This window comes from Rana temporaria, chromosome 6 (genome assembly GCF_905171775.1).
Source record: "Rana temporaria chromosome 6, aRanTem1.1, whole genome shotgun sequence".
Taxonomy (NCBI): domain Eukaryota; kingdom Metazoa; phylum Chordata; class Amphibia; order Anura; family Ranidae; genus Rana; species Rana temporaria.
Window position 1 is genome coordinate 10,538,079 of NC_053494.1, and position 27,698 is coordinate 10,565,776.

The window sequence follows — 27,698 nt, forward strand, 5'->3', positions numbered from 1 at the left end:
TTGTTTTAGCTACTTTATCGGCGACAGCGCTGCTCTGCACCATTGCACCACTAGGTGGCACTATTGTTACATCTCTTAACAAGACGGAGAGACCCACAATACAATCTAAAATGGAATATAAATGATGTAAGATGGATTATGATTAATGTATGAGGGAAGAGCGCACAGACACCAGCAGCAACAAAAGTGCTGAAGTCGTAGGGTATGTGAACAGTGAATGGAAACCACTGGCGCGTCTGAGCTTATGATCTACCAAAACCCCCAGATCCTTCTCCACTACAGATCCCCCCAGATCCTTCTCTACCATTGATCCCCCCAGATCCTTCTCCTCTACGGATCCACCCAGATCCTTCTCTACCATATTGCAGAGAACACGTCATCGAGTAATGTGACATCATCACCTGGCATTGTAATGGCGGCGGAAGTTGGGTGGAGCTGAGTATATACAGGTGGCAATACCTTACAACTAAAGGTTCCAAGAGATCGTAACAAACTTCAACTTTCCAGTGCGCCAAAACGCTGCAAGCACTTTTATGGGGTGGAAACAGATCTTCATTATACATCATACAACCCAACAATTTATATAATTGCCACAACATGCAACCAACGGGACAGAAATAAGGCGGAGATGACGAGGGATAATGGGGGGGTTACTCACAGACACATTTGGGGATGCGGTCGCTCCATTTGGGGGTTCCGGTATCTCTGTTGTAACAAGTGAGTATCTCACTGCCTTCCAGCGTGTAGCCCTCGTTGCAGGAATAATGCACATGAGAGCCAATAGGAAGCCGTGGATCGAATGCCCTGCGGATGCCGTTAGCGATCTCCCCGGGGTCCGCACAGTTCAGAACTAGAGACAGAAAAAAGGGATTTTTGACCTAGTGGCAAAGATTATGTATATCTCTGAATGTAAGGAACATTCTTCTCACTGATCACCAATGTAAGGAACATTCTTCTCACTGATCACCAATGTAAGGAACATTCTTCCCACTGATCACCAATGTAAGGGACATTCTTCTCACTGATCACCAATGTAAGGGACATTCTTCCCACTGATCACCAATGTAAGGAGCATTCTTCCCACTGATCACCAATGTAAGGAACATTCTTCCCACTGATCACCAATGTAAGGAACATTCCTCTCACTGATCACCAATGTAAGGAACATTCTTCTCACTGACCACCAATGTAAGGAGCATTCTTCCCACTGACCACCAATGTAAGGGGCACTCTTCCCACTGACCACCAATGTAAGGAGGATTCTTCCCTTTCTTGTGAAAAAAAAAGGAGGATTCTTCCCACTGACCACCAATGTAAGGAGGATTCTTCCCACTGACCACCAATGTAAGGAACATTCTTCCCACTGATCACCAATGTAAGGGACATTCTTCTCACTGATCACCAATGTAAGGAACATTCTTCCCACTGATCACCAATGTAAGGGACATTCTTCCCACTGATCACCAATGTAAGGAACATTCTTCCCACTGATCACCAATGTAAGGAACATTCTTCCCACTGATCACCAATGTAAGGAACATTCTTCTCACTGATCACCAATGTAAGGAACATTCTTCTCACTGATCACCAATGTAAGGGACATTCTTCCCACTGATCACCAATGTAAGGAACATTCTTCCCACTGATCACCAATGTAAGGAACATTCTTCCCACTGATCACCAATGTAAGGAACATTCTTCCCACTGATCACCAATGTAAGGGACATTCTTCCCACTGATCACCAATGTAAGGGACATTCTTCCCACTGATCACCAATGTAAGGGACATTCTTCCCACTGATCACCAATGTAAGGAACATTCTTCTCACTGATCACCAATGTAAGGAACATTCTTCCCACTGATCACCAATGTAAGGGACATTCTTCTCACTGATCACCAATGTAAGGGACATTCTTCTCACTGATCACCAATGTAAGGGACATTCTTCTCACTGATCACCAATGTAAGGAACATTCTTCTCACTGATCACCAATGTAAAGGACATTCTTCTCACTGATCACCAATGTAAGGATCATCCTTCCCACTGATCACCAATGTAAGGGACATTCTTCCCACTGATCACCAATGTAAGGGACATTCTTCTCACTGATCACCAATGTAAGGGACATTCTTCCCACTGATCACCAATGTAAGGGACATTCTTCCCACTGATCACCAATGTAAGGAACATTCTTCCCACTGACCACCAATGTAAGGTACATTCTTCTCACTGATCACCAATGTAAGGATCATCCTTCCCACTGATCACCAATGTAAGGGACATTCTTCTCACTGATCACCAATGTAAGGGACATTCTTCTCACTGATCACCAATGTAAGGAACATTCTTCTCACTGATCACCAATGTAAGGGACATTCTTCTCACTGATCACCAATGTAAGGATCATCCTTCCCACTGATCACCAATGTAAGGGACATTCTTCCCACTGATCACCAATGTAAGGGACATTCTTCTCACTGATCACCAATGTAAGGAACATTCTTCTCACTGATCACCAATGTAAGGGACATTCTTCTCACTGATCACCAATGTAAGGGACATTCTTCCCACTGATCACCAATGTAAGGGACATTCTTCCCACTGATCACCAATGTAAGGAACATTCTTCTCACTGATCACCAATGTAAGGGACATTCTTCTCACTGATCACCAATGTAAGGAACATTCTTCCCACTGATCACCAATGTAAGGGACATTCTTCCCACTGATCACCAATGTAAGGGACATTCTTCCCACTGATCACCAATGTAAGGGACATTCTTCCCACTGATCACCAATGTAAGGGACATTCTTCTCACTGATCACCAATGTAAGGAACATTCTTCCACTGACTGCTAGCATAATGTGCATTCTTTCCCCAATGTAAGGAGCATTCTTACTACTGACCACCAATGTAAGGGGCATTCTTCCAGCTGGCCATAAATGCAAGGAGCATTACTCTGAAAGACCACCAATGTGAGGGACATTCTTCCCACTGACTGATAATATAATGTGCATTTTTCCCACAGACCAACAATGTAAGGGGTCATTCTTCCCACTGACCACCAATATAAAGGGCACTCTTACAAGGAGGTGAAACTAACGGAATTCTAAAATAAATGTATCAGTTCCATCCATTTATGAACCGGTCCTTCAGACTAAGGAGGGTGAGTTCCTGTAACTACACACAATGATGGACGGAAAGTGCTCACTCACTCTTCTCGCAGGTGGGAGGGGCATTGCTCCAGGACAAATCCCATTGGCAGGTCAGAATGTCTGAGCCAATGATGTCATAACCGGGTTCACACTGATAGGTGACGACTGTGCCGCGGATAAGGTCTGGGTGCGATGACGTCTTCCAGCCGGACTGGATGTCAGGCAGCGCTGAGCAGGTGTCATTCCGGGGCACCTCTAGAGAAAGAAAAAGAATCTGGAGAATCCCTGTATTTCATAATAAAAACCTATGGCCTACTCTAGATGGAAACGAAACATGCATGAAAGTTAGCTTTATTTAAAAAAAACTTAAAAAAAAAAAAAAATATGTATGCAAAGATATGTATTGTAACATAAAAGGAAACTGACCATGTTTGGTTTACATTTTGATCTTTTATATGTTTATTTTCATTATATTGAAAATAAACATTCAGTACAGGTTGCTGTGCTTTCCATTAGTCCGACGCCTTACTTAAATGACGCATATAGATACGCCGGGCGCAACAACGTTCGTGAATCGGCGTATCTACCTAATTTGCATATTCTATGCGTAAATCTACGGAAGCGCCACCTAGCGGCCAGCGTAAATATGCAACTAAGATACGACGGCGTAAGAGACTTACGTCGGTCGTATCTTAGCAAAATTCCGGCGTATCTTGTTTTCTGAATACAGAAAAAAGATACGTCGGCGCATCCTAGAAGTTACACGGCGTATTAACAGATACGCCGAAGTAACTTCTTTCTGAATCTGGCCCAAAAACTCTGCTTTTCAGTCCCCTCTAATGACCTAAAGTCTAGGCTAAGATCACATGGTCAATGGCTACCAGGAGCATTATAGGCATGGGCGTCCGCAGAACTTTTTTCAGGGGGGGCATCATTTTAAGGTCACCCTTGCTCCGCCCCCTTTTGACAATGTCATGAAGGGGACGGGCTTAGCCGCAATTTGCAAGTATTTATTTTTAAAGGGGAAATGGCAGACTTTATTCTAGGCATGTGCTATGTACAGGGTGCAGATTCCAGGCGTGTGCTATGTATAAGGTGCAGAATACAGGCGTGTGCTATGTACAAGGTGCAGAATACAGGCGTGTGCTATGTACAGGTTGCAGATTCTAGGCGTGTGCTGTGTACAGGGTGCAGATTCTAGGCGTGTGCTATGTACAGGGTGCAGAATACAGGCGTGTGCTATGTACAGGTTGCAGATTCTAGGCGTGTGCTGTGTACAGGGTGCAGATTCCAGGTGTGTGCTATGTACAGGGTGCAGAATACAGGCGTGTGCTATGTACAGGGTGCAGATTCCAGGCATGTGCTATGTACAGGGTGCAGAATACAGGCGTGTGCTATGTACAGGGTGCAGAATACAGGCGTGTGCTATGTACAGGGTGCAGATTCCAGGCATGTGCTATGTACAAGGTGCAGAATACAGGCGTGTGCTATGTACAGGGTGCAGATTCCAGGCGTGTGCTATGTACAGGGTGCAGATTCTAGGCGTGTGCTATGTACAGGGTGCAGATTCCAGGCGTGTGCTATGTACAGGGTGCAGATTCCAGGCATGTGCTATGTACAGGGTGCAGATTCCAGGCGTGTGCTATGTACAGGGTGCAGATTCCAGGCGTGTGCTATGTACAGGGTGCAGATTCTAGGCGTGTGCTGTATACAGGGTGCAGAATCCAGGCGTGTGCCAGGGAGTGGCCATTGGGACTACAGGGAGTTTCCCAGTGGGCCGATGGCTCAGTGGGCCGGCTTCAGTGACAGCAGACCGCGGCCCCCCTCTGCTCCTCTGTCTCTCCCTTCACGCAGCGCTCACCTCCTCCCCCTTCCCACAGCGCTCACCTGGGGGGAACAGAGAAGCAGGGGAGGACCAGAGGAGCAGGGACGACAACAGAGGAGCACGGGGGAGGGGACAGACAGCTGACTCAACAGCTATGGCCTGGGAGTTTCTCACTTCTGCCTAATCTTGTCCCATAAGGGGGGGGGCACCAAACTGATTATTTTCCTCGGGTGAAATAATGTCTAGCTTCCCCACTGGTACTGCCTATAAAAGTACCAGTACCAGCCGTTCTACTCCATTAAAGTAGAACGACTAGTGGCTAGTGAAGGGGGAGAGGGGGCTTGGGTGGCCAGGGGGGGGGGGGGGGGGTTGCGGGAGTTGTCCGGCCACCATGGGAAAGACCTGTCAAAGTGGGCCAGTCTGGATGAAGTCCAGGGCCAAATCTTTGTCCCAGTCCAGCCCTGGCGTGTGCTATATACAGGGTGCAGATTCTAGGCGTGTGCTATGTACAGGGTGCAGATTCCAGGCGTGTGCTATGTACAGGGTGCAGAATCCAGGCATGTGCTATGTACAGGGTGCAGAATCCAGGCATGTGCTATGTACAGGGTGCAGAATCCAGGCGTGTGCTCTATACAGGGTGCAGATTTAAGACGTGTACAACCCATGCGCATGCCTATGGCTGACGCCTTGCTGATCCCTGATTCCAGGGGGGGGGGACGCTTGCCTCCCCTTGCCCCTACCTGCGGACGCCCATGATTATAGGTGATTAAGAGACTACAGAAAGCCCATAACCATTGTACCCGGCGGAGAGTCTCTTACCTTTGAAGTGGATAATGAAGCCTTGACTTAGGCTGAACACCGGGTCATTGGGGTCAGACTGGAACTGGATAGTCACATCGTTAGCTGAAGAGAAGAGGTTGAAGCGTTGATGGACTCCCATATACTGTCCCAACACGCGTGCTGTGAGGTCATCACCATCATATACCGTCAGGGCATCGCTCCGTCGGATGTTGAGACTATAAGGAATGAAGAGGTCTGTGATAGTCTACTGTACTGTATAAATATACTGTAGGTCTGGGTCATATTATGTGCACTTAGCTGTATTTTAAATTTAGGTGTCCAAGTTGTAGAAATGGCCCTGTCTATGGAATGCAGCTCTGTCCCCGGAATCCTTTTCATATGACCATTTAGCACTACCAAAATATAATTCCACAAACAGCACTGAACTCCATAGACAGTGCCGCTCATTTAAAGCTGTTAGACACAGCTGGCCTCTAACAACATGGTAGCCTGTAGTTCCCCTATAGCACTGCTGACTATTCAGTTGGGTAAAGTTGATGCTTCAAGAGCCAACCCGGACCCATGGGAATAAGATAGATCAGCTTTTCTTAACCAGGGTTCTGTGGAAACCCTAAGGTTCCTCCATAGTTTGCTAGAGGTTCTTTGAGCTGTGGCTGATTATCCTCCTATTTGATGGTTCCTGCATAGTTCCAGAGGCAACACCACTTAGTAGAGCCAAAAACATGGTGCCAATTGCCAATTCTGATCACCACTGGTCCGGGTAACATTTTTCCTATTGACCACTGATGCAAGGGGGGAATTCTTCCTATTGACCACCAATCTAAAGCGGTCCTTCTTACCATTGACCACTGATGTAAGGGAGACATTCTTCCCATTGATCACCAATGTAAGGGGGGAATTCTTCCCATTGACCACCATGTAAGGGGGTATTCTCCTCATTGAAAACCAATGTAAGGTAACATTCTTCTAATTGACTATTGATGTAAGGGAGGGGGGGGGGGGGATTTTTCCCATTGACCACCGATGTAAAGGGGGCATTTTTTCCATTGACCACTGATGTAAAGGGGGCATTCTTCACATCGACCACCAATGTAAAGGGGTCCTTCTTCTCATTGATCACTGATGTAAAGGGGGCATTCTTCCCATTAACCACCAATGCAAGGGGCATTCTTCCCATTGACCACCAATGTAAGGGGGGGAATTCTTTCCATTGACCACTGATCTAAGTGGCATTTTCTTCCCCTTGACCACCAATGTAAAGGGGTCCTTCTTCCCATTGATCACTGATATAAAGGGGGTCATTCTTCCCATTGACCACTGATGTAAGGGAGATATTCTTCCCATTGACCATCAATGTAAAGGGGGCATTCTTCCCATTGACCACTGATGTAAAGGGGGCATTCTTCACATTGACCACTGATGTAAAGGGGTCCTTTTTCTCATTGATCACTGATGTAAAGGGGGCATTCTTCACATTGACCACCAATGTAAAGGGGTCCTTCTTCCCATTGATCACTGATATAAAGGGGGCCATTCTTCCCATTGACCACTGATGTAAGGGAGATATTCTTCCCATTGATCACCAATGTAAGGGGGAGAGGGGCATTCTTCCCATTGACCACCAATGTAAGGGAGAAATTCTTCCCATTGACCACTGATGTAAGGGATATTTTCCAAATGACCACCAATGATTTTTTCTTTTTAGCAGAGGTTCCCAGAGACCTGAAAATTATTTTAAGGGTTCCTCTGGGGTAAAAAATATATAAAAAAAGGGGGGTTGTCATCCGGGGCCCTGGGGATCTCCGGGCCCCTGGGGACCTCCGGACGCCTAAAAAAAAATGGTCCTTTAATAAAAAATAAAATAAAAAATAAATTAAAAAAAAGGGGGGTTGCCGTCCGGGGCCATGGGGGCCACCGGGCCCCTGGGGACCTTCGGACCTCTAAATAATAAAAAAAAATTGTCCCTTTAATAAAAAAAATATATATATATTGAAAAAAATATATATTTGTTTATAAAAAATAAATAAAAAAAAGAGGGGTTGCCATCTGGGGCCCTGGGGGGCTTCGGGCCCCTGGGGACCTCCAGACCCCTAAAAGGGGGTTGCCATCCGGGCCCCTGGGGACCTCCGGGCCCCTTACAGGTGTACTGCTTGTACCCCCCCGATGGCGGCCCTGCTAAGTATTATATATAAATATGGCTGATAAGTAGTAAAAAATAATTTCTTGAAGCATGAGGCTCTGGGCTCAATATAAATCTAATTCTAGATGCTATCTAGGTGGAGTTTGTATCTTCTTGTAGAGTTCCTCCATAGCTTTTCTAGACAATGAGCCTCCCTTTGGAGCAGAGATTGACGTGCCGAACCGGATGGTTCTCTACAAAATATACAAAAAATGTGTTGCTCACATTTCTATCTCCAGCAGAACCCGGCGATCCTCCTGAACGTGGATACCCCACACGCAGTCCTGGCCCTTGGCATAATTCTGGGGCCAATCTGGAGAAAGGATTACCCCAGCTGGCTCAGAGATCTCTCCCCCGCACAGCGCTATGACATTGGAAACAGAAAGCATGGTGGTTAGATCATGGATGGCTGTAGGGTTCTTGTTACATGCACCATTACCAAGGGGACTAGATTAGGGGGCCACTATCTTGTGACAGTAATATAATGTGATATTACTGCATTATAGACAACAGATCCTAGACTGTGCATTACAGACAGTACATCCTAGACTGTGCCCCATAGACTGTGCATTACAGATAGTACATCCTAGACCAGGGGTGGGCAAACTTTTTGACTCAAGGGCCGCAATGGGTTCATATATTGGACCCGGGGGCCGGACCAAGAGTAGATGGACGGTGTGTATGTGTGAATTAATATAAATTTAATTTAAATTTGTAACATTAAATGTTTCGATTAATTTAAGGTAGAAAAGAATAAATAGAGTTATTTTACAAAACTACAATTGATGGCACAGTGGCTGCATTTGATGGCATGGCACAGTGGTGACAATTGATGGCACAGTGGCTGCATTTGATGGCATGGCACAGTGGTGACAATTGATGGCACAGTGGCTGCATTTGATGGCATGACACAGTGGCTGCATTTGGCATGGCACAGTGGTGACAATTGATGGCACAGTGATTGTTTTTGATGGCATGGCACAGTGGTGACAATTGATGGCACAGTGGCTGCGTTTGATGGCATGGCACAGTGGCTGCATTTGGCATGGCACAGTGGTGACAATTGATGGCACAGTGATTGCTTTTGATGGAATGGCACAGTGGTGACAATTGATGGCACAGTGGCTGCGTTTGATGGCATAGCACAGTGGTGACAATTGATGGCACAGTGGCTGCGTTTGATGGCATGGCACAGTGGCTGCATTTGGCATGGCACAGTGGTGACAATTGATGGCACAGTGATTGCTTTTGATGGCATTGCACAGTGGTGACAATTGATGGGCACGGTGGCTGCGTTTGATGGCATGGCACAGTGGCTGCATTTGGCATGGCACAGTGGTGACAATTGATGGCACAGTGATTTTAAATTATTCTTTTTGGCCTCTCTTGCCGTAACCATATCCTGCTGTTGGCGCTCTGTGTGATCACGTGACCGCCGTGTTATCTGCAGCCTCCGGCCAGCTCCTTTCCTGTGTCTCCCCGTGGCAGTGACGTAGGTGGCACCGCCCTCTCAGAGGAATTCCCCAATCCCCCTGGGAGAGAGGCGGCCGGAGGCGGAGCGCCCGCAGCCTATCTGCGCTCGCCTCGCTCCAGCCCCCTCGAAGTATAGGCCGCAAAGCCGCGGCCTCAATTAGCGGCGATCGCGGCACGAGGAGATCGCGGGTGGGGGCCAGATTTAAAGGTCCGCCGGGTCGTAGTTTGCCCATTCCTGGTCTAAAATGTACTTCTTTAATGTACCCTCTGCAATGCACAGTCTATAGGGCTTAGTCTAGGATGTACTGTCTGTAATGCAGTCTGTAAAGCCCAGTCTAGGATGTACTGTCTGTAATGCACAGTCTGTGAGGCACAGTCTAGGAATCTAGACCATGCCCTATAGACTGTGAAGTACAGACAGTACAACCTAGACTATGCCCTATAGGCTGTGCATCACAGACAGTAATCCTAGACTGTACCTTATAGACTGTGAATCATGCACTGTACATCACATACTGCATCACACATTATACATTAAATACTATGGATTGTATATTGCCCTATAGACCGCACCCTGCATTTGACAGAGAGCCCTATACACATTATAGACTTCACATTGTAGCCTGGGGACTAAGGCTCCATTCACACCTAGGCGTATTTACGCCCGACGCCCGACGCTCGATACGCTGGAGGGGAGAAATACCATTGCCCTCTATGGAGATGGTTCACATCTCCACGCCGAACGCCGAACGCCGAACGCCTGAAGCTCAAAACAAGTCCCGGACCCTTTTTTTCAGGCGGCTTTGGCGTTCGGCATAGGAGATGTGGACCTGGGAGTTAATGGGGGTTAAAATCGCTGCGTTTTGTCACCGCAAATCGCGGTACAAAACGCTGCAATTTGTCGCCGCAATTCGCGGGACAAAACGCAGCGATTAGGTGTGAATGCAGCCTAAAGGTCACATACCCATAGCCAGACATTCTTCACAATCACCCCCTATGGCGGTGTAAGGGCTTTTGTTAGCACCGCTCCTCCCAGTGACTCATTAAGGATAACGAAATGCTTTGCAGTCTTTGCCGTGCTAAAACATTCCATCATATCTTTTTTTCTTGGTGTTTTGAAAATTTTGCAAAAAATAAATAAAAAAAGTGCCAATGACCTAGTGACACTCTGAGAGGCGATGGTGGCCCTGAAGGCGTGGTGGACCTTAGATGGTGAAGAAGAGCGATTATTAAGCACAGTAGAGGAATGGATCCCTCTAAACACGGGCTAATCAGCCATCCGAGGTATTTTTAGCGATCTCAGTGGTAAATACATCTAAAAGTGTTTATTAATTCGCACTAATCTCCAAACGTGACACCTACTCCAGCCGTAAGCTAAATGAATGTGATGAGTTTAAAGCAGTCCTTGGATTTAACTCCGCCGCCCCCGCTCGCCTCCCATCCAGACGCGTTTTGGCTGCGGAAACCTTACGCCGACGCCAAATCTCTACGGGCGAGAAGGAGTTAATTCTGAGCCCTACATTAGTTACCATGGCAACTAGAAATTGTTGAGAAACACAAATATATATCTGAGCACCTCCCCCCCTGAAGCTCTGTGTGGAGACGACGTCTCAGGAATGAGCAACGGAAAGCAGGCTGGTCGGTGGGCAATGAAGATCGGTCTATCCCGAGTGACTGGCTGGCTCGCCAAATGTGTCATAGGTCACGCAAGGGAAATTAAACTTTGGGCTAGATTCACGTAGACTTACCACGGGCGTATCAGTAGATACGCCGTCGTAAGTCCGAATCCGCGCCGTCGCAACTTTAACTCAAACTGAGATACGCTTAAATGTTGCTAAGATACGAGCGGCGTAAGTCTCTTACACCGTCGTATCTTAGGGTGCATATTTACGCTGGCCAATAGGTGGCGCTTCCGTCGTTTTCGGCGTAGAATATGCAAATGACCTAGATACGCCGATTCACAAACGTACGTACGCCCAGGGGCATTTTTTTATGTCGTTTGCGTAAGGCTTTTTCCGGCGTAACGTTGCTCCTGCTTCTATGAGGCGTACGCGTCGTTCCCGCGTCAAATTTTGAATTTTTTACGTCGTTTGCCTAAGTCGTTGGCGAATAGGGCTGGACGTAATTTACGTTCACGTCGAAACCAATACGTCCTTGCGGCGTACTTTGGAGCAATGCACACTGGGATATGTACACGGACGGCGCATGCGCCGTTCGTAAAAAAACTTCAATCACGTCAGGTCACCACCAACTATTTACATAAAACAAGCCCCCCTCATCCTCATTTGAATTAGGCGTGCTTACGCCGGCCCCATTTACGCTACGCCGCCGTAACTTAGGAGGCAAGTGCTTTGTGAATACAGCACTTGCCTCACTTACTTACGGCGGCATAGCGTAAATACAATACGCTACGCCGCCGCAACAATACGCAAAAGTACCTAAATCTAGCCCTTTGTTTTCAGCAATTGCTCTTAAAGTGGATGTTAACCCAAAATATATATATATATATATATATATATATATATATATATATATATATATATATATATATATATATTTTATGTCACAATGTAGAGAATAAGATTTCCTATCATCTGTGCCCAGTCTTGCCACACAGAGTTAATCCAGCTCTGAGCAATCCTCTTTTTATTGTTCAGTGAAATAAAACAGACTTCCAGATAAAGTCCTTGCTTGAGTGACAGGTTATTTACATATCTCGTGCACTAGCTTGCAGACATGCACAGCTTCTGTAAAGTGCACAATTCACATCCCCCCCCCCCCCTCCTCCTCTCCTCTCTCATCCAGCTCTCCCAGGATTGGCTGTCTTTCCTGTGTTTTCATTAAATGTTTTCAAAATATGGGGTGATCCACAGTTCAGTGTAAACAGCCATCAGAATATACATATAGCCAGATTCAGGTAGTGTTACGCCGGCGTATCAGTAGATACGCCGTCGTAACTCTGAATCTACGCCGTCGTACATTTAAGTGTATTCTCAAATTGAGATACACTTAAATGTAGCTAAGATACGTCTGCCTGCGCCGTCGTGATTGTGAGCATGCGCACTGAGATGCGCCCACGGGACGGCGCATGAGCAGTTGACGATACGTATCTGTCTGGCGCATCATTTGCATGGGGTCACGTCTCATTAGCATGGCTCACACCCACTTCCACTTACGCCGACTTACGCCTGAGAAACCCAGCGCAGATTTGGGAGGAAGTGCTTTGTGAATTCAGTGCTTGCCTCTCTGCGCTGCTTCGGCGTAGCGTAAAGGAGATACGCTACGGCGGCATAAATATGCGCCAGTGTCTGTGAATCTGGGCCATGATTTTTACTGGGCACTGAGAACTGTGTGGCCAAGTTCGCCATCCTAGTAAAAGCAGAGCAAAATTAGCAAAAAAAAAGCACACCCATCTGTAGCAGATGTCTCTTACCTTTGCAGACCGGTTCACTCTCATTCCAGTGGGGATCCGCCGGGTCCACGCACTCTATGACCGGCGGGCCTTGTTCGAGCATGTACCCCGCATTACAGGAGAAGGAAACCAGGGTGCCCACAGAGAAGAGGGGGTCTGTGGAACTGAAGTTCCCATGGGCCAAAAAAGGCTCATAGCACCGCGTCTCAGAAAACACTAACGGAGAGAGAGAGAGAAAAAGATGAAACAAGTAAGGGGATTGGTCATTTTGATTTGGGAGGTGGGGATATTAAAAGATCAGTTTACCCACCAATCAATATTTCATTTTGGAGTCTGAACCGCGTTGTCTTGACCTTTTACTTATCCAGTTCCTGGCTCTTTTCTCACCTTAACGTTCTGAGTGACCACCTTGGAAAAGTTTCCCAACCTTGAAGGAGATGACGGCCTTGGCCCAGATTCAAGAAGCAATTGCGCCCGTGTAACCATAAGTTACACGGCGCAATTGCTTACTTGCTCCGGCGTTACGAGTGCTCCTGATTCAGGAACCTCGTTACACCGACTGCAGCATAAAATGCTGCGCGGCATAAGGCTCTTATGCCTCGCAGATTTTAGGCTGCATTCTTGAGTGTGCCGCTAGGGGGCGCTCCCATTGTGATCAGCGTGTAGTATGCAAATTGCATACTACCAACTGATTCACAAACTTGCGCGGGCCCCGCGCAAGCCAGGTACGGAGTTTCCATATGGCAACTTTAGCATTGGCTGCCCCTGCTATTAGAAAGGGCAGCCTTGCGCTAAAGTATAGCCGCCGCTCCCGCGCCGTGAAATTTGAATTTCACGGCGTTTGCGTAAGTGATTCGTGAATGGCGCTGGACGCCATTCACGTTCACTTTGAAGCAAATGACGTCCTTGCGACGTCATTTGCCGCAATGCACGTCGGGAAAGTTTCCCGACGGAGCATGCGCTGTACGCTCGGCGCGGGAGCGCGCCTAATTTAAATGATTCCCGCCCCCGGCGGGATCATTTACATTGCGCGGGCTTACGCCGGGCAATTTTGCCGGCGCGCCCTCGCAATTCACAGAGCTACTGCTCCGTGAATCGAGGGCAACGCAAAATATTTGCGTGGGCGCAGGGCAAAATCGTTGCCCTGTGCCCGTGCAAATATAGCGCAATTCTACCTGAATTTGGGCCCTTGTGTCGATGGCATCAGTATGAGATGCTTCTAAAACCATTCAGAATTCATTTGACCTCCTGATCTGCACTGGACTTGTTTTAAGTGGATTTTGCATTCCTATTGACTAGAAGGTAAATGTAAACCTTGGCCCAGATTCTCAAAGAAGCGCCTATCTTTAGGCGAGCGTAGCGTATCTCAGATACACTACGACGCCGTACACACGATCGGATTTTCCGACAGCAAAAGTCTGATGTGAGCTTTTGGTTGGAAATTCCGACCGTGTGTAGGCTCCATCGGACTCTTCCTGACGGAATTTCCGCCAACAAAAATTTGAGAGCTGGTTCTCAAATTTTCCGCCGGAAAAAATTCCAATCAGAAATTCCGATGCACAAAATTCAGACGCATGCTCGGAAACAATTCGACACATGCTCAGAAGCATTGAGCTTAATTTTCTCGGCTCGTTGTAGTGTTGTACATCACCGCGTTCTTGACGGATGAAAATTCAGAGAACTTTTGTGTGACCGTGTGTATGCAAGCCAAGCTTGAGCGGAGTTCCGGCAGAAAAACCATCCAAGGTTTTTCCGATTGAAAATCCGATCGTGTGTACGCGGCTCTAGAATGAACAGCCTAGCCTAGGGTCCCTTTAACACCTATGTTGTCCTCTTTCCTTTCTATTGTAATTAGACTCTATGGGGCAGATCCACAAAGCGAGTACGCCGGCGTATCTACTGATATGCCGGCGTACTTTCAAATTTCCCGCGTCGTATCTTTGTTTTGAATTCTCAAAACAAGATACGACGGCATCTGGGTTAGATCCGACAGGCGTACGTCTTCGTACGCCTTCGGATCTAAGATGCAATTCTTCGGCGTCCGCTGGGTGGCGTTCCCCTATTTTTTTGCGTCGAGTATGCAAATTAGCTATTTCCGACGATCCACGAACGTACGAGCGGCCGTCGCATTCTTTTACGTCGTCTCTAGTCAGCTTTTTTCGGCGTATAGTTAAAGCTGCTGTTTGGTGGCGTACTTGATGTTAAGTATGGCCGTCGTTCCCGCGTATAATTAAAAAAAAAAACATTTCGTTTGCGTAATTCGTCCGTGAATCGGGCTGGACGTAATTTACGTCCACGTCAAAACAATGACGTCCTTGCGACGTCATTTAGCGCAATGCACGGCAGGAAATTTAGGGACGGCGCATGCGCAGTTCGTTCGGCACGGGGACGCGCTTCATTTAAATGAAACATGACCCCCTACTCGCCGATTTGAATTAGGCGCTGTTACGCCGCAAGAGATACACTACGCCGCCGTAACTTACGGCGCAAATTCGTCAAGGATTCAAACCAAAAAAAGTAAGTTACGGCGGCGTAGCGAATCTCAGATACGCTGCGCCGGGGCAGATCTTTGTGGATCTGCCCCTATGTATATCCATATCTGTAAAAAAATCAAACCCTTATTTAAGATCTAGTTGACCTTCATTAAAATCAAGACAAACTAATTTGAAGCACGTTCTACAAGAAGTGAATAATTAGTTGAATTTGATTACAATTTGTCAGAACGTTTATTCAGGACAGTTTGTCAAGGGAAGGTTGGATTGCCAGACATTAGGATTGGACGATGGGCCATATTCTCCAAGATTTCCCGTGGGCGGCGCGTAAGCCATTTACACTCCGCCGCCCCAACCTACAGGAGCAAGTGCTGTATTCCCCAAACACTTGCTCCGTAGTTTGGGGCGGCGGAGTGTAAATGGCCCGGCGTAGCCACGCGTATATCCAAGGGGGCGGCTTCAATTTAAATTAAGCGCGCCCCCAATTCTAACGAACTGCGCATGCGCCGGGCTTAAAATAGCCCAGTGCGCATGCTCCAGTTCTCGGCGTAAAACGTCAATGACGCAGACGTGTGCGTCATTGACGTAAAGTCGTATTCAAGAACGACTTAGGGAAACGACGTAGCCGACGGAAAAACACGACGCGGACCCGACGCCATACTTAACATGGCCTACGTGGGACTTGCGTTAACTTACCCCTCATATAGCAGGGGTAAGTTTACGCTTACGCAAACGACGTTAGCGACGGTTACGCGACGCAAATTCGTTCGGGAATCGGCGTATCAGGCTCATTTGCATAAACAAATGAGACCTGAACGTAAACGCCATCTAGCGGCGGGCGGAGTAATTACATTTAAGATCCGACAGTGTAAGTGACTTACACATGGCGGATCTTAAGTGTATCTATGCGAAAATGATTCTAGGAATCACTTGCATAGATACACGGGCCAAAAAAGAGAGATACTCCATCGTATCCTGAGATACTCCATCGTATCCTGAGATACTCCATCGTATCCTGAGATACTCCATCGTATCCTGAGATACTCCATCGTAACTTTACTCAGAATATGGCCCGATACCCTTTGGCACCTTCTGTTATCTTCCCACAAGATGTCCATGGCACTCGTGAGACACAACCATGTGAACCCGGATAGAACCATAACAAGTTCATACCAACGATCAGGCCTACAATGAGCCTATTTATGCTCCTTTATTTAGTAGTAAGGGTCAATTCATTTAAAGAAAATTACAGAGAATGAGAGTTGGATGCAGCCAGTAAAACCCCCTACTGATCGATATTCAACTTTAAAGGTTCACCTCTACTTCAGGAGGGTTTTAGGGAAATGGCGTACCTTCATAGCGCAGGCTGAGCAGAAGAGGTGCAGTTGGGTTCTCCGAGACCAGCTCGATGTAAAGAGATTGGGCATCGCTCAGCAGACCCCGCTCCGGGGCATCATCTATATCAGAGTCGTAGATCAATGGGGAGAGGGTGGAGCTACCAGAGTGAACCACCAACCTGCAGGGAGGGGAAGAGATGGGTGAGAGAAAGAGCGCAAAGGGAAGAGAGACCAAGGCAAGAAGGGACCCGTACTCTAGAGCAGTGGTTCTCAACCTTACTAGTGCCGTGAACCCTTTAATAACATTTCCCAAATTGTGGGGACCCCTAACAGTAAAAAAAAAAATCATAGCGTGATTTGTCAGCACCCAAGGCAAGACAAGGAATTTACATCCCTAACCCACGGAAATTTAGCGCTCCCTGAGTCCCTTCCACTCGTATAGTATTAGAACCCCTTATGGTACATTTTAGGATCTACCACTCTTTCTCTTTGTTCTCCTTTCTTTTCCTTTTATCTCTCTCTGTCCTAATTTCATGTTTTTTCCCCCATCCCTCTCTTTAGTCGTTTTTATTGTTCTTTCTCTCCCTTTTTTTGTCCCCCCTCTTTTCCTCTCCCTTCCATATATTCTCTATTTTTATTCCTTCTCTTACTTTTTGGTGGGGGGGAGTTGGGATGAGTGGCAGTGCTGGTTGGGGAGTTGGGATCAGTGGCAGTGCTGAAGGGAGTTCTGATCAGTCAACTTAGGTGCTCTTGATCAAGGTCATCTGCTGATTTGAAAACTGTAGTGGGGACTTTTAATGGGAACTATAATCACAGGTAGTGTTACTCACTGTGTTTCCAGGCTTCACTGTGTCTCTGACTTTGTGGTGTCTCGTAGCAGTGACACCTATGCCGAAATCAGGAGATAGAGGGCCATATTCTTATAGATCTCCGGCGGCGTAACGTATGTCCTTTACGTTACTCCACCGCAAGTTTAACTGGCAAGTGCCTGATTCCCAAACCACTTACCTGTAAACTTGCGGCGGCGTAGCGTAAAGTCCACCCGCGCAAGCACTCCTAATTCAAATGATCCTGGTAGGGGGCGTGGATCATTTAAATTAGGCGCGCTCCCACGCCGATCGTAATGCGCATGCTCCGTCGGGTAAATTACCCGACGTGCATTGCGCTAAATGACGTCTCACGGACGTCATTTGTTTTGACGGTAACGTAAAAGGCGTCCAGCGCCATTCACGGACGACTTACACAAACAACGTTAAATTTTCAAATTTCGCCGCGGGAACGACGTCCATACTTAACATTGAGTACGCCACCTAGGGGGCTTGTTTATCTTTACGCCGCGTATCGCTTACGGAAACGACGTAAAATCACTACGACGGGCAAGCGTACGTTAGAGAATCGGCGTGACTAGTCATTTGCATATTCTACGCTGACCGCAAAGGAAACGCCGCCTAGCGGTCAGCGCAGATATTGCAGCCTAAGATACAACGGCGCTGGCCGTCGTATCTTAGGCATGTTTAAGTGTATCTCAGTTTGAGAATACACTTAAACATAGGACGGTCTTAGAATCGGACTTACGTCGGCGTATCTGCTGATACGCCGGCGTAATTCTTTGAGAATATGGCCCAGAGTCTCCTACAGCCCCTCCCACTTCACATTCCTCATCAGTTAGCTTACCTCTAGTCTCTGCCCCGCGGTGAACTGAATGGGTGGCTGTGAGGAGGCTGAGTGGGCGGCCACGGGCTCCAGGAACAGCCCAGCTGGGCGGCCATGGGCTCCAGGAACAGCCCAGCTGGGCGGCCATGGGCTCCAGGAACAGCCCAGCTGGGCGGCCATGGGCTCCAGTAACAGCCCAGCTGGGCGGCCATGGGCTCCAGTAACAGCCCAGCTGGGCGGCCATGGGCTCCAGGAACAGCCCAGCTGGGCGGCCATGGGCTCCAGGAACAGCCCAGCTGGGCGGCCACGGGCTCCAGGAACAGCCCAGCTGGGCGGCCACGGGCTCCAGGAACAGCCCAGCTGGGCGGCCACGGGCTCCAGGAACAGCCCTGCTGGGGCGGCTGCGAAAAGGCTGGGAGAGCAGCGAAGGCTTCAGGAACAGTCCAGGATTCAGTGACCCCTGGCAAATCGTCATTAGACCCCTGAGGGCGTTCCGACCCCCAGGTTGAGAACCACTGCTCTAGAAGGAAGGGGGCAGGGCTACACAGAGGGGTAGGCAGAACAGGCAATTGCCTTGGGTACTTCAGCAGGAGAGGGGTGCAAAAAGGGAAGGACCTGCAACCTATATTTTTTAAATAGTTCACAGCTCATGGGGATTAGTGCACAGTTTGGCCTTTTACTATTGGGTGCTTAAGAACCTTATCTCAACACTGGTTGGCGGGGCAGTTTATAACCCAAAATCACACTTTTACATTTTTTAAATAAATATTTATATAGCCGTGCTTTTAGTAAAATTCCTGACAATGGTTGGTAATCATCTACCACTGTGTCTTAGATGTAAAAAAAAAAGTCCCACATATGTGACTTCACCCACATGAGTGTGGCACAGTTCCCATAAAGATTTCATGAATGGTCCATAGCCACGGCTTCCACTTCCAGTACCCCCATCAAATCACTGATGTCCACAATACAAAAAACACTCATAAAAGTGATTTATTAAAGCGCATCTAAAAAAAAATCTTCCGAAGCTTCAAATTATGCCGCCACTTAGTTTACAGCATGCGTGCTAACGTCAGCGTCCAGAAACTCTATCAGTTGTATCTCATCACTAAATTACATCCTATGGGGACGTTCCTTAGTGACGAAATGCGTAGGGTTGAGATTCTGGATGCTGACAACAAACAATTCAAAAACACTAAAAAAATCCTCTATTTTAACAAAAAAAAACATCTGGGCCCGGATTCAGAGAGCAATCGCGCCTGCGTAACCATAGTTACGCAGCGCAATTGCTTACTTGCCCCGGCGTAACGAATGCTCCTGATTCAGGAACCTCGTTACGCCGACTGCAGCCTAAGATATGCGTGGCATAAGGCTCTTATGCCCGCATATCTTAGGCTGCATTCTTGCGATGGCCGCTAGGTGGCGTTCCCGTTGTGCTCAGCGTATAGTATGCAAATTGCATACTAACGCCGATTCACAACGTTACGCGAGCCCTGCGTACGCAGTTTACGTCGTTTGCGTACAGCGGTTTTCGCGTAAGGCTGCCCCTGCTATTAGCAGGGGCAGCCAATGCTACGTATACCCGTCGTTCCCGCGTTCGCGAAATTTGAATTTTACGTAGTTTGCGTAAGTGATTCGTGAATGGCGCTGGAGGCCATTCACGTTCACTTTGAAGCAAATGACGTCCTTTGCGACGTCATTTGCCGCAATGCACGTCGGGAAAGTTTCCCGACGGAGCATGCGCTCTACGATCGGCGCGGGAACGCGCCTAATTTAAATGATTCCCGCCCCTACGGGATCATTTAAATTGCGCGCGCTTACGCCGGGCATTTTGCCGGAGCGCTAACGCAATTTACGGAATCGCGGGTAGCGCAGAAAATTTGCGGGGGCGTAGGGCTAAAACGTTGCCCTGCGCCTCCGTAAAAACTGTGCAAAGGTACCTGAATCTACCCCCTGGATTCTGAATTTGGAATAACATGTGTGGGTGGCTTTATCCTCAGATGGCGATAGTCAGGGGGGGGGATTGTCAGGGAAGGGACTGACCTGTCATTGTCTTCATCCAAAGAGACTCTCTCGAAATGCAGATGCAGCCGCTGTCCTTCAGACGCCTCAATCAGCCAATGGCAGCTCAGGTTGTTGCTGTGGATTGCGGTGACATCGGGGGCCACAATGCGTCCGATGGTGGCGTTACGTATGACACCTCCGCAAGTTGCTGGATTACACATGTAAAGAATACATTTTTAGGCATGAATCAAAAAAATATATTCCATCAATGGTTGCGTAGAAGAGTTATTAGAATCTGTCTGGGTGCAAATTTAATACATGATAGGTGCTGGAACTCCTCCCCTGAGTCACCCCTTGACTCCACCCCCTACCCACCTCCGAGCACCATTCCTTGGTTCCACCCCCTACCCACCTCTGAGTACCATTCCTTGGTTCCACCCCCTACCCACCTCTGAGTACCATTCCTTGGTTCCACCCCCTACCCACCTCCGAGCACCATTCCTTGGTTCCACCCCCTACCCACCTCCGAGCACCATTCCTTGGTTCCACCCCCTACCCACCTCCGAGCACCATTCCTTGGTTCCACCCCCTACCCACCTCCGAGTACCATTCCTTGGTTCCACCCCTTACCCACCCACCCAGTACCACCCCTTTTAGAGAACGCAGAACAAGTATCATTTTGTGGTGCTAAGTATTTTGTATGAAATGTGTTAGTGATAAGAAAGGCAGTAAAATAGATCTAGCAACAATGGACACCCCAGCGACAATAGATCCACCCCAGCGACAATGGACTCCCAAAAGTCAGCATCAATGGCCCCTCCAGCAGCCAGCAAAATTGGAGGGAGGGAGACTACTCCCTCAAGAGTAGATCCCTCCTAGTATTGATTGACCCCCTGCAACGTAAACCCCACCCCTATCAACAATAGATCGCCCACCAGCACCAATAGACCCCCCCCCCTGTAAAAAATAGATCCAGCGACAATAGATCCACCCCAGCGACAATGGACTCCCAAAAGTCAACAACAATAGATTCCCCAGCAGCCAGCATCAATAGACCCTCCAGCACACCCCGACACCCCTTGCCATTCAGTTCTGGAGGTGCTGAAAAAGCCTTCCTCGGCTTATACTCGAGTGACGGTCTCCCGCTGTGTCATGCCGTCTTAACTGTTTGGCGGCCATCCACTGTAACAAAGCCCCGCCTCCTCCTCGTCCGTGATAGACAAAACAGTGAACACTGATAACAATGCTGGGAAACGGAATCAGTGTTCCGCCTGTCACGGATGAGGAGGAGGCGGGGCTTTGTTACAGTGGATGCCCGCCGAACACTTAAGAGTGCATGACACATCAGGAGACCGTAATCAAAGGTACACGAGGCTCCAAATGGGTACAGTGAGGCTGCAGATGGGCAGAGTGAGGCTGCAAATGGTCAGAGTGAGGCTGCAAATGGTCAGAGTGAGGCTCCAAATGGGCACAGTGAGGCTGCAGATGGGCACTGATGATACAGGTGGGCACAGTGAGTCTGCAAATGGTCAGAGTGAGGCTGCAGATGAGCACTGATGATACAGTTGAGCACAGCGAGTCTGCAGATGGGCACAATGAGGCTGCAAATGGGCACAGTGAGGCTGCAGATGGGCACAGTGAGGCTGTAGATGAGCACTGATGATACAGTTGAGCACAGCGAGTCTGCAGATGGGCACAATGAGGCTGCAAATGGGCACAGTGAGGCTGCAGATGGGCACAGTGAGGCTGCAGATAGGCACTGATGATACAGTTGAGCACAGCAAGTCTGCAGATGGGCACAGTGAGGCTGCAGATGGGCACTGATGATACAGTTGAGCACAGCGAGCCTGCAGATGGGCACAATGAGGCTGCAAATGGGCACAGTGAGGCTGCAGATGGGCACAGTGAGGCTGCAGATGGGCACTGATGATACAGTTGAGCACAGCGAGTCTGCAGATGGGCACAGTGAGGCTACAGATGGGCACTGATGATACAGTTGAGCACGGCGAGTCTGCAGATGGGCACAATGAGGCTGCAAACGGGCACAGTGAGGCTGCAGATGGGCACAGTGAGGCTGCAGATGGGCACTGATGATACAGTTGAGCACAGTGAGTCTGCAAATTGGCAGAGTGAGGCTGCAGAAGAGCACTGATGATACAGTTGAGCACAGCGAGTCTGCAGATGGGCACAATGAGGCTGCAAATGGGCACAGTGAGGCTGCAGATGGGCACAGTGGGGCTGCAGATGGGCACTGATGATACAGTTGAGCACAGCGAGTCTGCAGATGGGCACAGTGAGGCTACAGATGGGCACTGATGATACAGTTGAGCACAGCGAGTCAGCAGATGGGCACAGTGAGGCTACAGATGGGCACTGATGATACAGTTGAGCACGGCGAGTCTGCAGATGGGCACAATGAGGCTGCAAATGGGCACAGCGAGGCTGCAGATGGGCACAGTGAGGCTGCAGATGGAAATTGTTTACCAGTAGCTGCTGCATTTCCCACCCTAGGCTTATACTCGAGTCAATAAGTTTTCCCATTTTTTTGTGGTAAAATTAGGTGCCTCTGCTTATATTTGGGTCGGCTTATACTCGAGTATATACGGTATACTGTATACAGGGCTATTCCTCCCACTAACACCAATGATATATATACATATATACTGTATTGGAGTACCTAGCAGTGTAACAGTCCCCACCACCTCCACCTTCTGCCCAGTAAGCCCCCCCCCCCCCCCACTCACCTGCACATACTGGCGCTTTGCCACTCCATTGCGGGCGGGTAATGTTCAGGCAGACCAGGGAGTCTACACCCTTCAGCGTGAACCCAGGGGCACAGTGAAAGTTTGCGGTTCCTCCAGGGTGGAGGTCCGTGACAGTTACTTCTCCGTTATCCGGTCGCGGAGGGAAGACACAGCTCAGGACGTAGGCTGAGAAGATAATTAAGCACATATCCATTGAGTTATTCCGTATAATTAGAGTATAAAAGTCCCTCCCCCTCATCATTAGGCTTTCATTTATTTTACATTACAGTGATAAAGTCTGATACAACCGAGCAATAAAATATTAAGGTAGGAAAAAGCGTAAAAGGCGAAGAACACAGGTCCGGAAATTGGAGGACGCACCTTGGTAGCGCAGTTTGAAGGCTCCTGGGCTGGTGACACGATAGGTTTGGAAGCGTACTGCAATGTGATTGGTTGGGCTACGGATCACCTGACCCTCAGCCATCAGGGTCTCATTGGCCAGCAGGAAGCGGCGGTCTTCTTCCACGCCCTCGATGCTCAGAGCCTCCTCTTTGGACAAGTTCAGCTTCTCCACCTAAAAAATGGATCCTGGTTATAAATATACATTTCCTTGTGACAATGGAAACCTTCATGCAAGGTTATTATATGGTCAGCACAAAGTTCTACAAATTGTCCAATTAAATCTTTATTTGGGCCTTCAGTTTTATCAGTACACAGTGGCGTCACTAGGGTTGGTGTCACCCGGTGCGGTAAAACATGGTGTCACCCCCCCCCCCTCTGTCTAGGCTGCCCAGCACCAAGCAGGCAGCGCACGGGCACAGGGCGCACCCCCAACCAGCCCCTGTTAATGATAGTATAGGGCAGTATAGTGGCAGGTTAGGGTAGTATAGAGTGGTATAGTGGCAGGTTGGTGTAGTGGGGTGGTATAGGACAGGTTAAGGTGGTATAGGGCATGTTGGGGTGATATAGGGTAGTTTGGGGTGGTATAGGGCAAGTTAGGGTTGCATAGGGCAGGTTGGGGTGGTAAAGGGCAAGTTAGGGTGGTACAGGGCAGGTTGGGGTGGTATAGTGCAAGTTAGGGTGGCATAGGGCAAGTTGGGATGGCATGGGAAAGGTTGGGGTGGTACAGGGCAAGTTGGGGTGGCATTGGGCAGGTTGGGGTGGTATAGGGCAAGTTAGGGTGGTACAGGGCAAGTTAGGGTGGCACAGGGCAAGTTGGGGTGGCAAGGGAAAGTTGGGGTAATACAGGGCAGGCTGTGGTGGTAAAGGGCAGGCTGGGGGGGGAACAGGGCTGTTTGGGGGGGGGTACAGGGCAGGCTGGGGTAGTATAGGGCAGGCTGGGGTGGTACAGGGCAGGCTGGGGTGGTACAGATCAAGCTGGGGTGGTACAGGGCAGGCTGGGGTGGTACATGGCTGTTTGGGGGGTACAGGGCAGGCTGGGGTGGTATAGGGCTGTTTGGGGTGGTACAGGGCAGGCTGGGGTGGTACAGGGCAGGCTGGGTGATACAGGTCAGGCTGGGGTGGTACAGGGCAGGCTGGGGTGGCACAGAGCAGGCTGGGATTGCACAGGGCAGGCTGGGCATGTCAGCTAAAAAAAAAACAAACGGGATGGTGTCACCCCTCTAGCGGGTGTCACCCGGTGCGGACCGCACCCCCCGCACCCCCCTAGCAACGCCTCTGTCAGTACATGCTTCATTCACTAATACCAAGCCCTGAGGAAGAGAGACCCTCAACCACCGAAACCTGTTGGCTGTTTACGTTCTGATTTTGGCGCTCTTCTACTTTCACACTCGGTCCATACACTGTAGAGAAGGGTGTCCGCTATGAGACTTACCCGAATCTCCACTCCATAGCCGAGGTACACGGACACGCTGTATGTACAGTCCAGACCACCAAAGAAACTTCCACCAGAGTATTCCGGAGCCTCCAGAATACCCTCTAACTCCGAAATATTGTTGTTACACAAAACTGGAAGAACAGGAGAAATGCAGACAATATCAATATATATCACATTTAGGAATAATGTCAGAAATAAATGATAAAAATAGGAGCAGTGATGTCATCCCCGAATACCCTAATGTTGGTGGGGCCATTTCCCCCTCTGCCCCCCCCCCCTAGTGACGCCACTGGCAGGAGCAGAGCTGGGAATTATGACTGGGGGATCTCACTACTAGAGTAACCATAGGAAAGCAGGAGCCAACAACACTCTACGTGATACTTCAGTTCTACATAGAGTGTTGTGGGCTCCTGTTTTCCTATGGCTACGCTAGTAGTGAGATCCCCCAGTCATAATTCCCAGCTCTGCTCCTGCCAGTGGCGTCACTAGGGGGGGCAGAGGGGGAAATGACCCCACCAACATTATACTGTGCCCCCCCCATTTAAAATAAATGGACACTGGGACCAGTCTGGAATGCAGGGGACACCTGCACACCGAGCGTTTTAGGGGTTCCCACCCATCTTTGTGTGCTCCAACTCCTCCTGCTACTGTCTGCATAACATAAAATACATAACAATCCAGTAAGGATGGTGGGAACCCCTCGTAATGGGCACAGCAGGTGTAGAGACCTGGAAACTCAGCACAGGGATGGTGGGAACCCCTCATAATTGTCACAGCAGGTGTACAAGCCTGGAAACTCAGCACAGGGATGGTGGGAAGCCCTCATAATGGGCACAGCAGGTGTACAGACCCGGGAACTCAGCACAGTCATGGTGGGAACCCCTCGTAATGGGCACAGCGGGTGTACAGACCTGGGAACTCAGTACAGGGATGGTGAGAACCCCTCATAATGGGCACAGCAGGTGTACAGACCCGGGAACTCAGCACAGGGATGGTGGGAACCCCTCATAATGGGCACAGCAGGTGTACAGACCCAGGAACTCAGCACAGGGATGGTGGGAAGCCCTCATAATGGGCACAGCAGGTGTACAGACCCGGGAACTCAGCACAGGGATGGTGGAAACCCCTCATAATGGGCACAGCGGGTGTACAGACCCGGGAACTCAGCACAGGGATGGTGGGAACCCCTCATAATGGGCACAGCGGGTGTACAGACCCGGGAACTCAGCACAGGGATGGTGGGAACTCCTCATAATGGGCACAGCAGGTGTACAGACCTGGGAACTCAGCACAGGGATGGTGGGAACCCCTCATAATGGGCACAGCAGGTGTACAAGCCTGGAAACTCAGCACAGGGATGGTGGGAACCCCTCATAATGGGCACAGGGATGGTGGGAACCCCTCATAATGGGCACAGCAGGTGTACAAGCCTGGAAACTCAGCACAGGGATGGTGGGAACCCCTTATAATGGGCACAGCAGGTGTACAGACCCGGGAACTCAGCACAGGGATGGTGGGAACCCCTCATAATGGGCACAGCGGGTGTACAGACCCGGGAACTCAGCACAGGGATGGTGGGAACCACTCATAATGGGCACAGCAGGTGTACAGACCTGGGAACTCAGCACAGGGATGGTGGGAACCCCTCATAATGGGCACAGGGATGGTGGGAACCCCTCATAATGGGCACAGCAGGTGTACAGACCCGGGAACTCAGCACAGGGATGGTGGAAACCCCTCATAATGGGCACAGCGGGTGTACAGACCCGGGAACTCAGCACAGGGATGGTGGGAACCACTCATAATGGGCACAGCAGGTGTACAGACCTGGGAACTCAGCACAGGGATGGTGGGAACCCCTCATAATGGGCACAGGGATGGTGGGAACCCCTCATAATGGGCACAGCAGGTGTACAGACCCGGGAACTCAGCACAGGGATGGTGGAAACTCCCTCATAATGGGCACAACAGGTGTACAGACCCGAGAACTCAGCACAGGGATGGTGGGAACCCCTCATAATGGGCACAGCCGGTGTACAGACCCGGGAACTCAGCACAGGGATGGTGGGAACCCCTCATAATGGGCACAGCGGGTGTACAGACCCGGGAACTCAGCACAGGGATGGTGGGAACCCCTCATAATGGACACAGCAGGTGTACAGACCCGGGAACTCAGCACAGGGATGGTGGGAACCCCTCATAATGGGCACAGCGGGTGTACAGACCAAGAAACTCAGCACAGGGATGGTGGAAACCCCTCATAATGGGCACAGCGGGTGTACAGACCCGGGAACTCAGCACAGGGATGGTGGGAACTTCTCATAATGGGCACAGCAGGTTTACAGACCTGGGAACTCAGCACAGGGATGGTGGGAACCCCTCATAATGGGCACAGCAGGTGTAAAGACCTGAGAACTCAGCACAGGGATGGTGGGAACCCCTCATAATGGGCACAGCAGGTGTACAGACCCAGGAACTCAGCACAGGGATGGTGGGAACCCCTCATAATAGGCACAGCAGGTGTAGAGACCCGGGAACTCAGCACAGGGATGGTGGGAACCTCTCATAATAGGCACAGCGGGTGTAGAGACCTGGGAACTCAGTACAGGGATAGTAAGAACCCTTCATAATGGGCACAGCTGGTATGCCAACCTGGAAACTCAGCACAGGGATGGTGGGAACCCCTCATGTTATATGAGTATTGGGTAGACCGAACCTTTAAATTTCAAGAACAGTAATGCCACACCTCTAAAATACTACTTTATCAAGCCCGGTGATGTCAC

General features: G+C 49.2%; 1 protein-coding gene across 1 annotated transcript in view; it reads right to left on the reverse strand.

Annotated features, from left to right (window-relative positions):
• Positions 1-27,698, reverse strand: part of SEZ6L2 (seizure related 6 homolog like 2) — a 61,838-nt gene that overhangs the window by 17,662 nt on the left and 16,478 nt on the right. Inside the window, exons 4-13 of the mRNA XM_040356128.1 lie at positions 24,913-25,046; positions 23,460-23,652; positions 23,079-23,264; positions 20,374-20,542; positions 16,693-16,856; positions 12,870-13,064; positions 8,189-8,327; positions 5,803-5,999; positions 3,219-3,413; positions 659-850 (exon numbers count right to left, since the gene is read on the reverse strand). Of these exons, the coding sequence (XP_040212062.1) occupies positions 659-850; positions 3,219-3,413; positions 5,803-5,999; positions 8,189-8,327; positions 12,870-13,064; positions 16,693-16,856; positions 20,374-20,542; positions 23,079-23,264; positions 23,460-23,652; positions 24,913-25,046 (1,764 nt within the window). The remainder of the gene's footprint in view (positions 1-658; positions 851-3,218; positions 3,414-5,802; positions 6,000-8,188; positions 8,328-12,869; positions 13,065-16,692; positions 16,857-20,373; positions 20,543-23,078; positions 23,265-23,459; positions 23,653-24,912; positions 25,047-27,698) is intronic.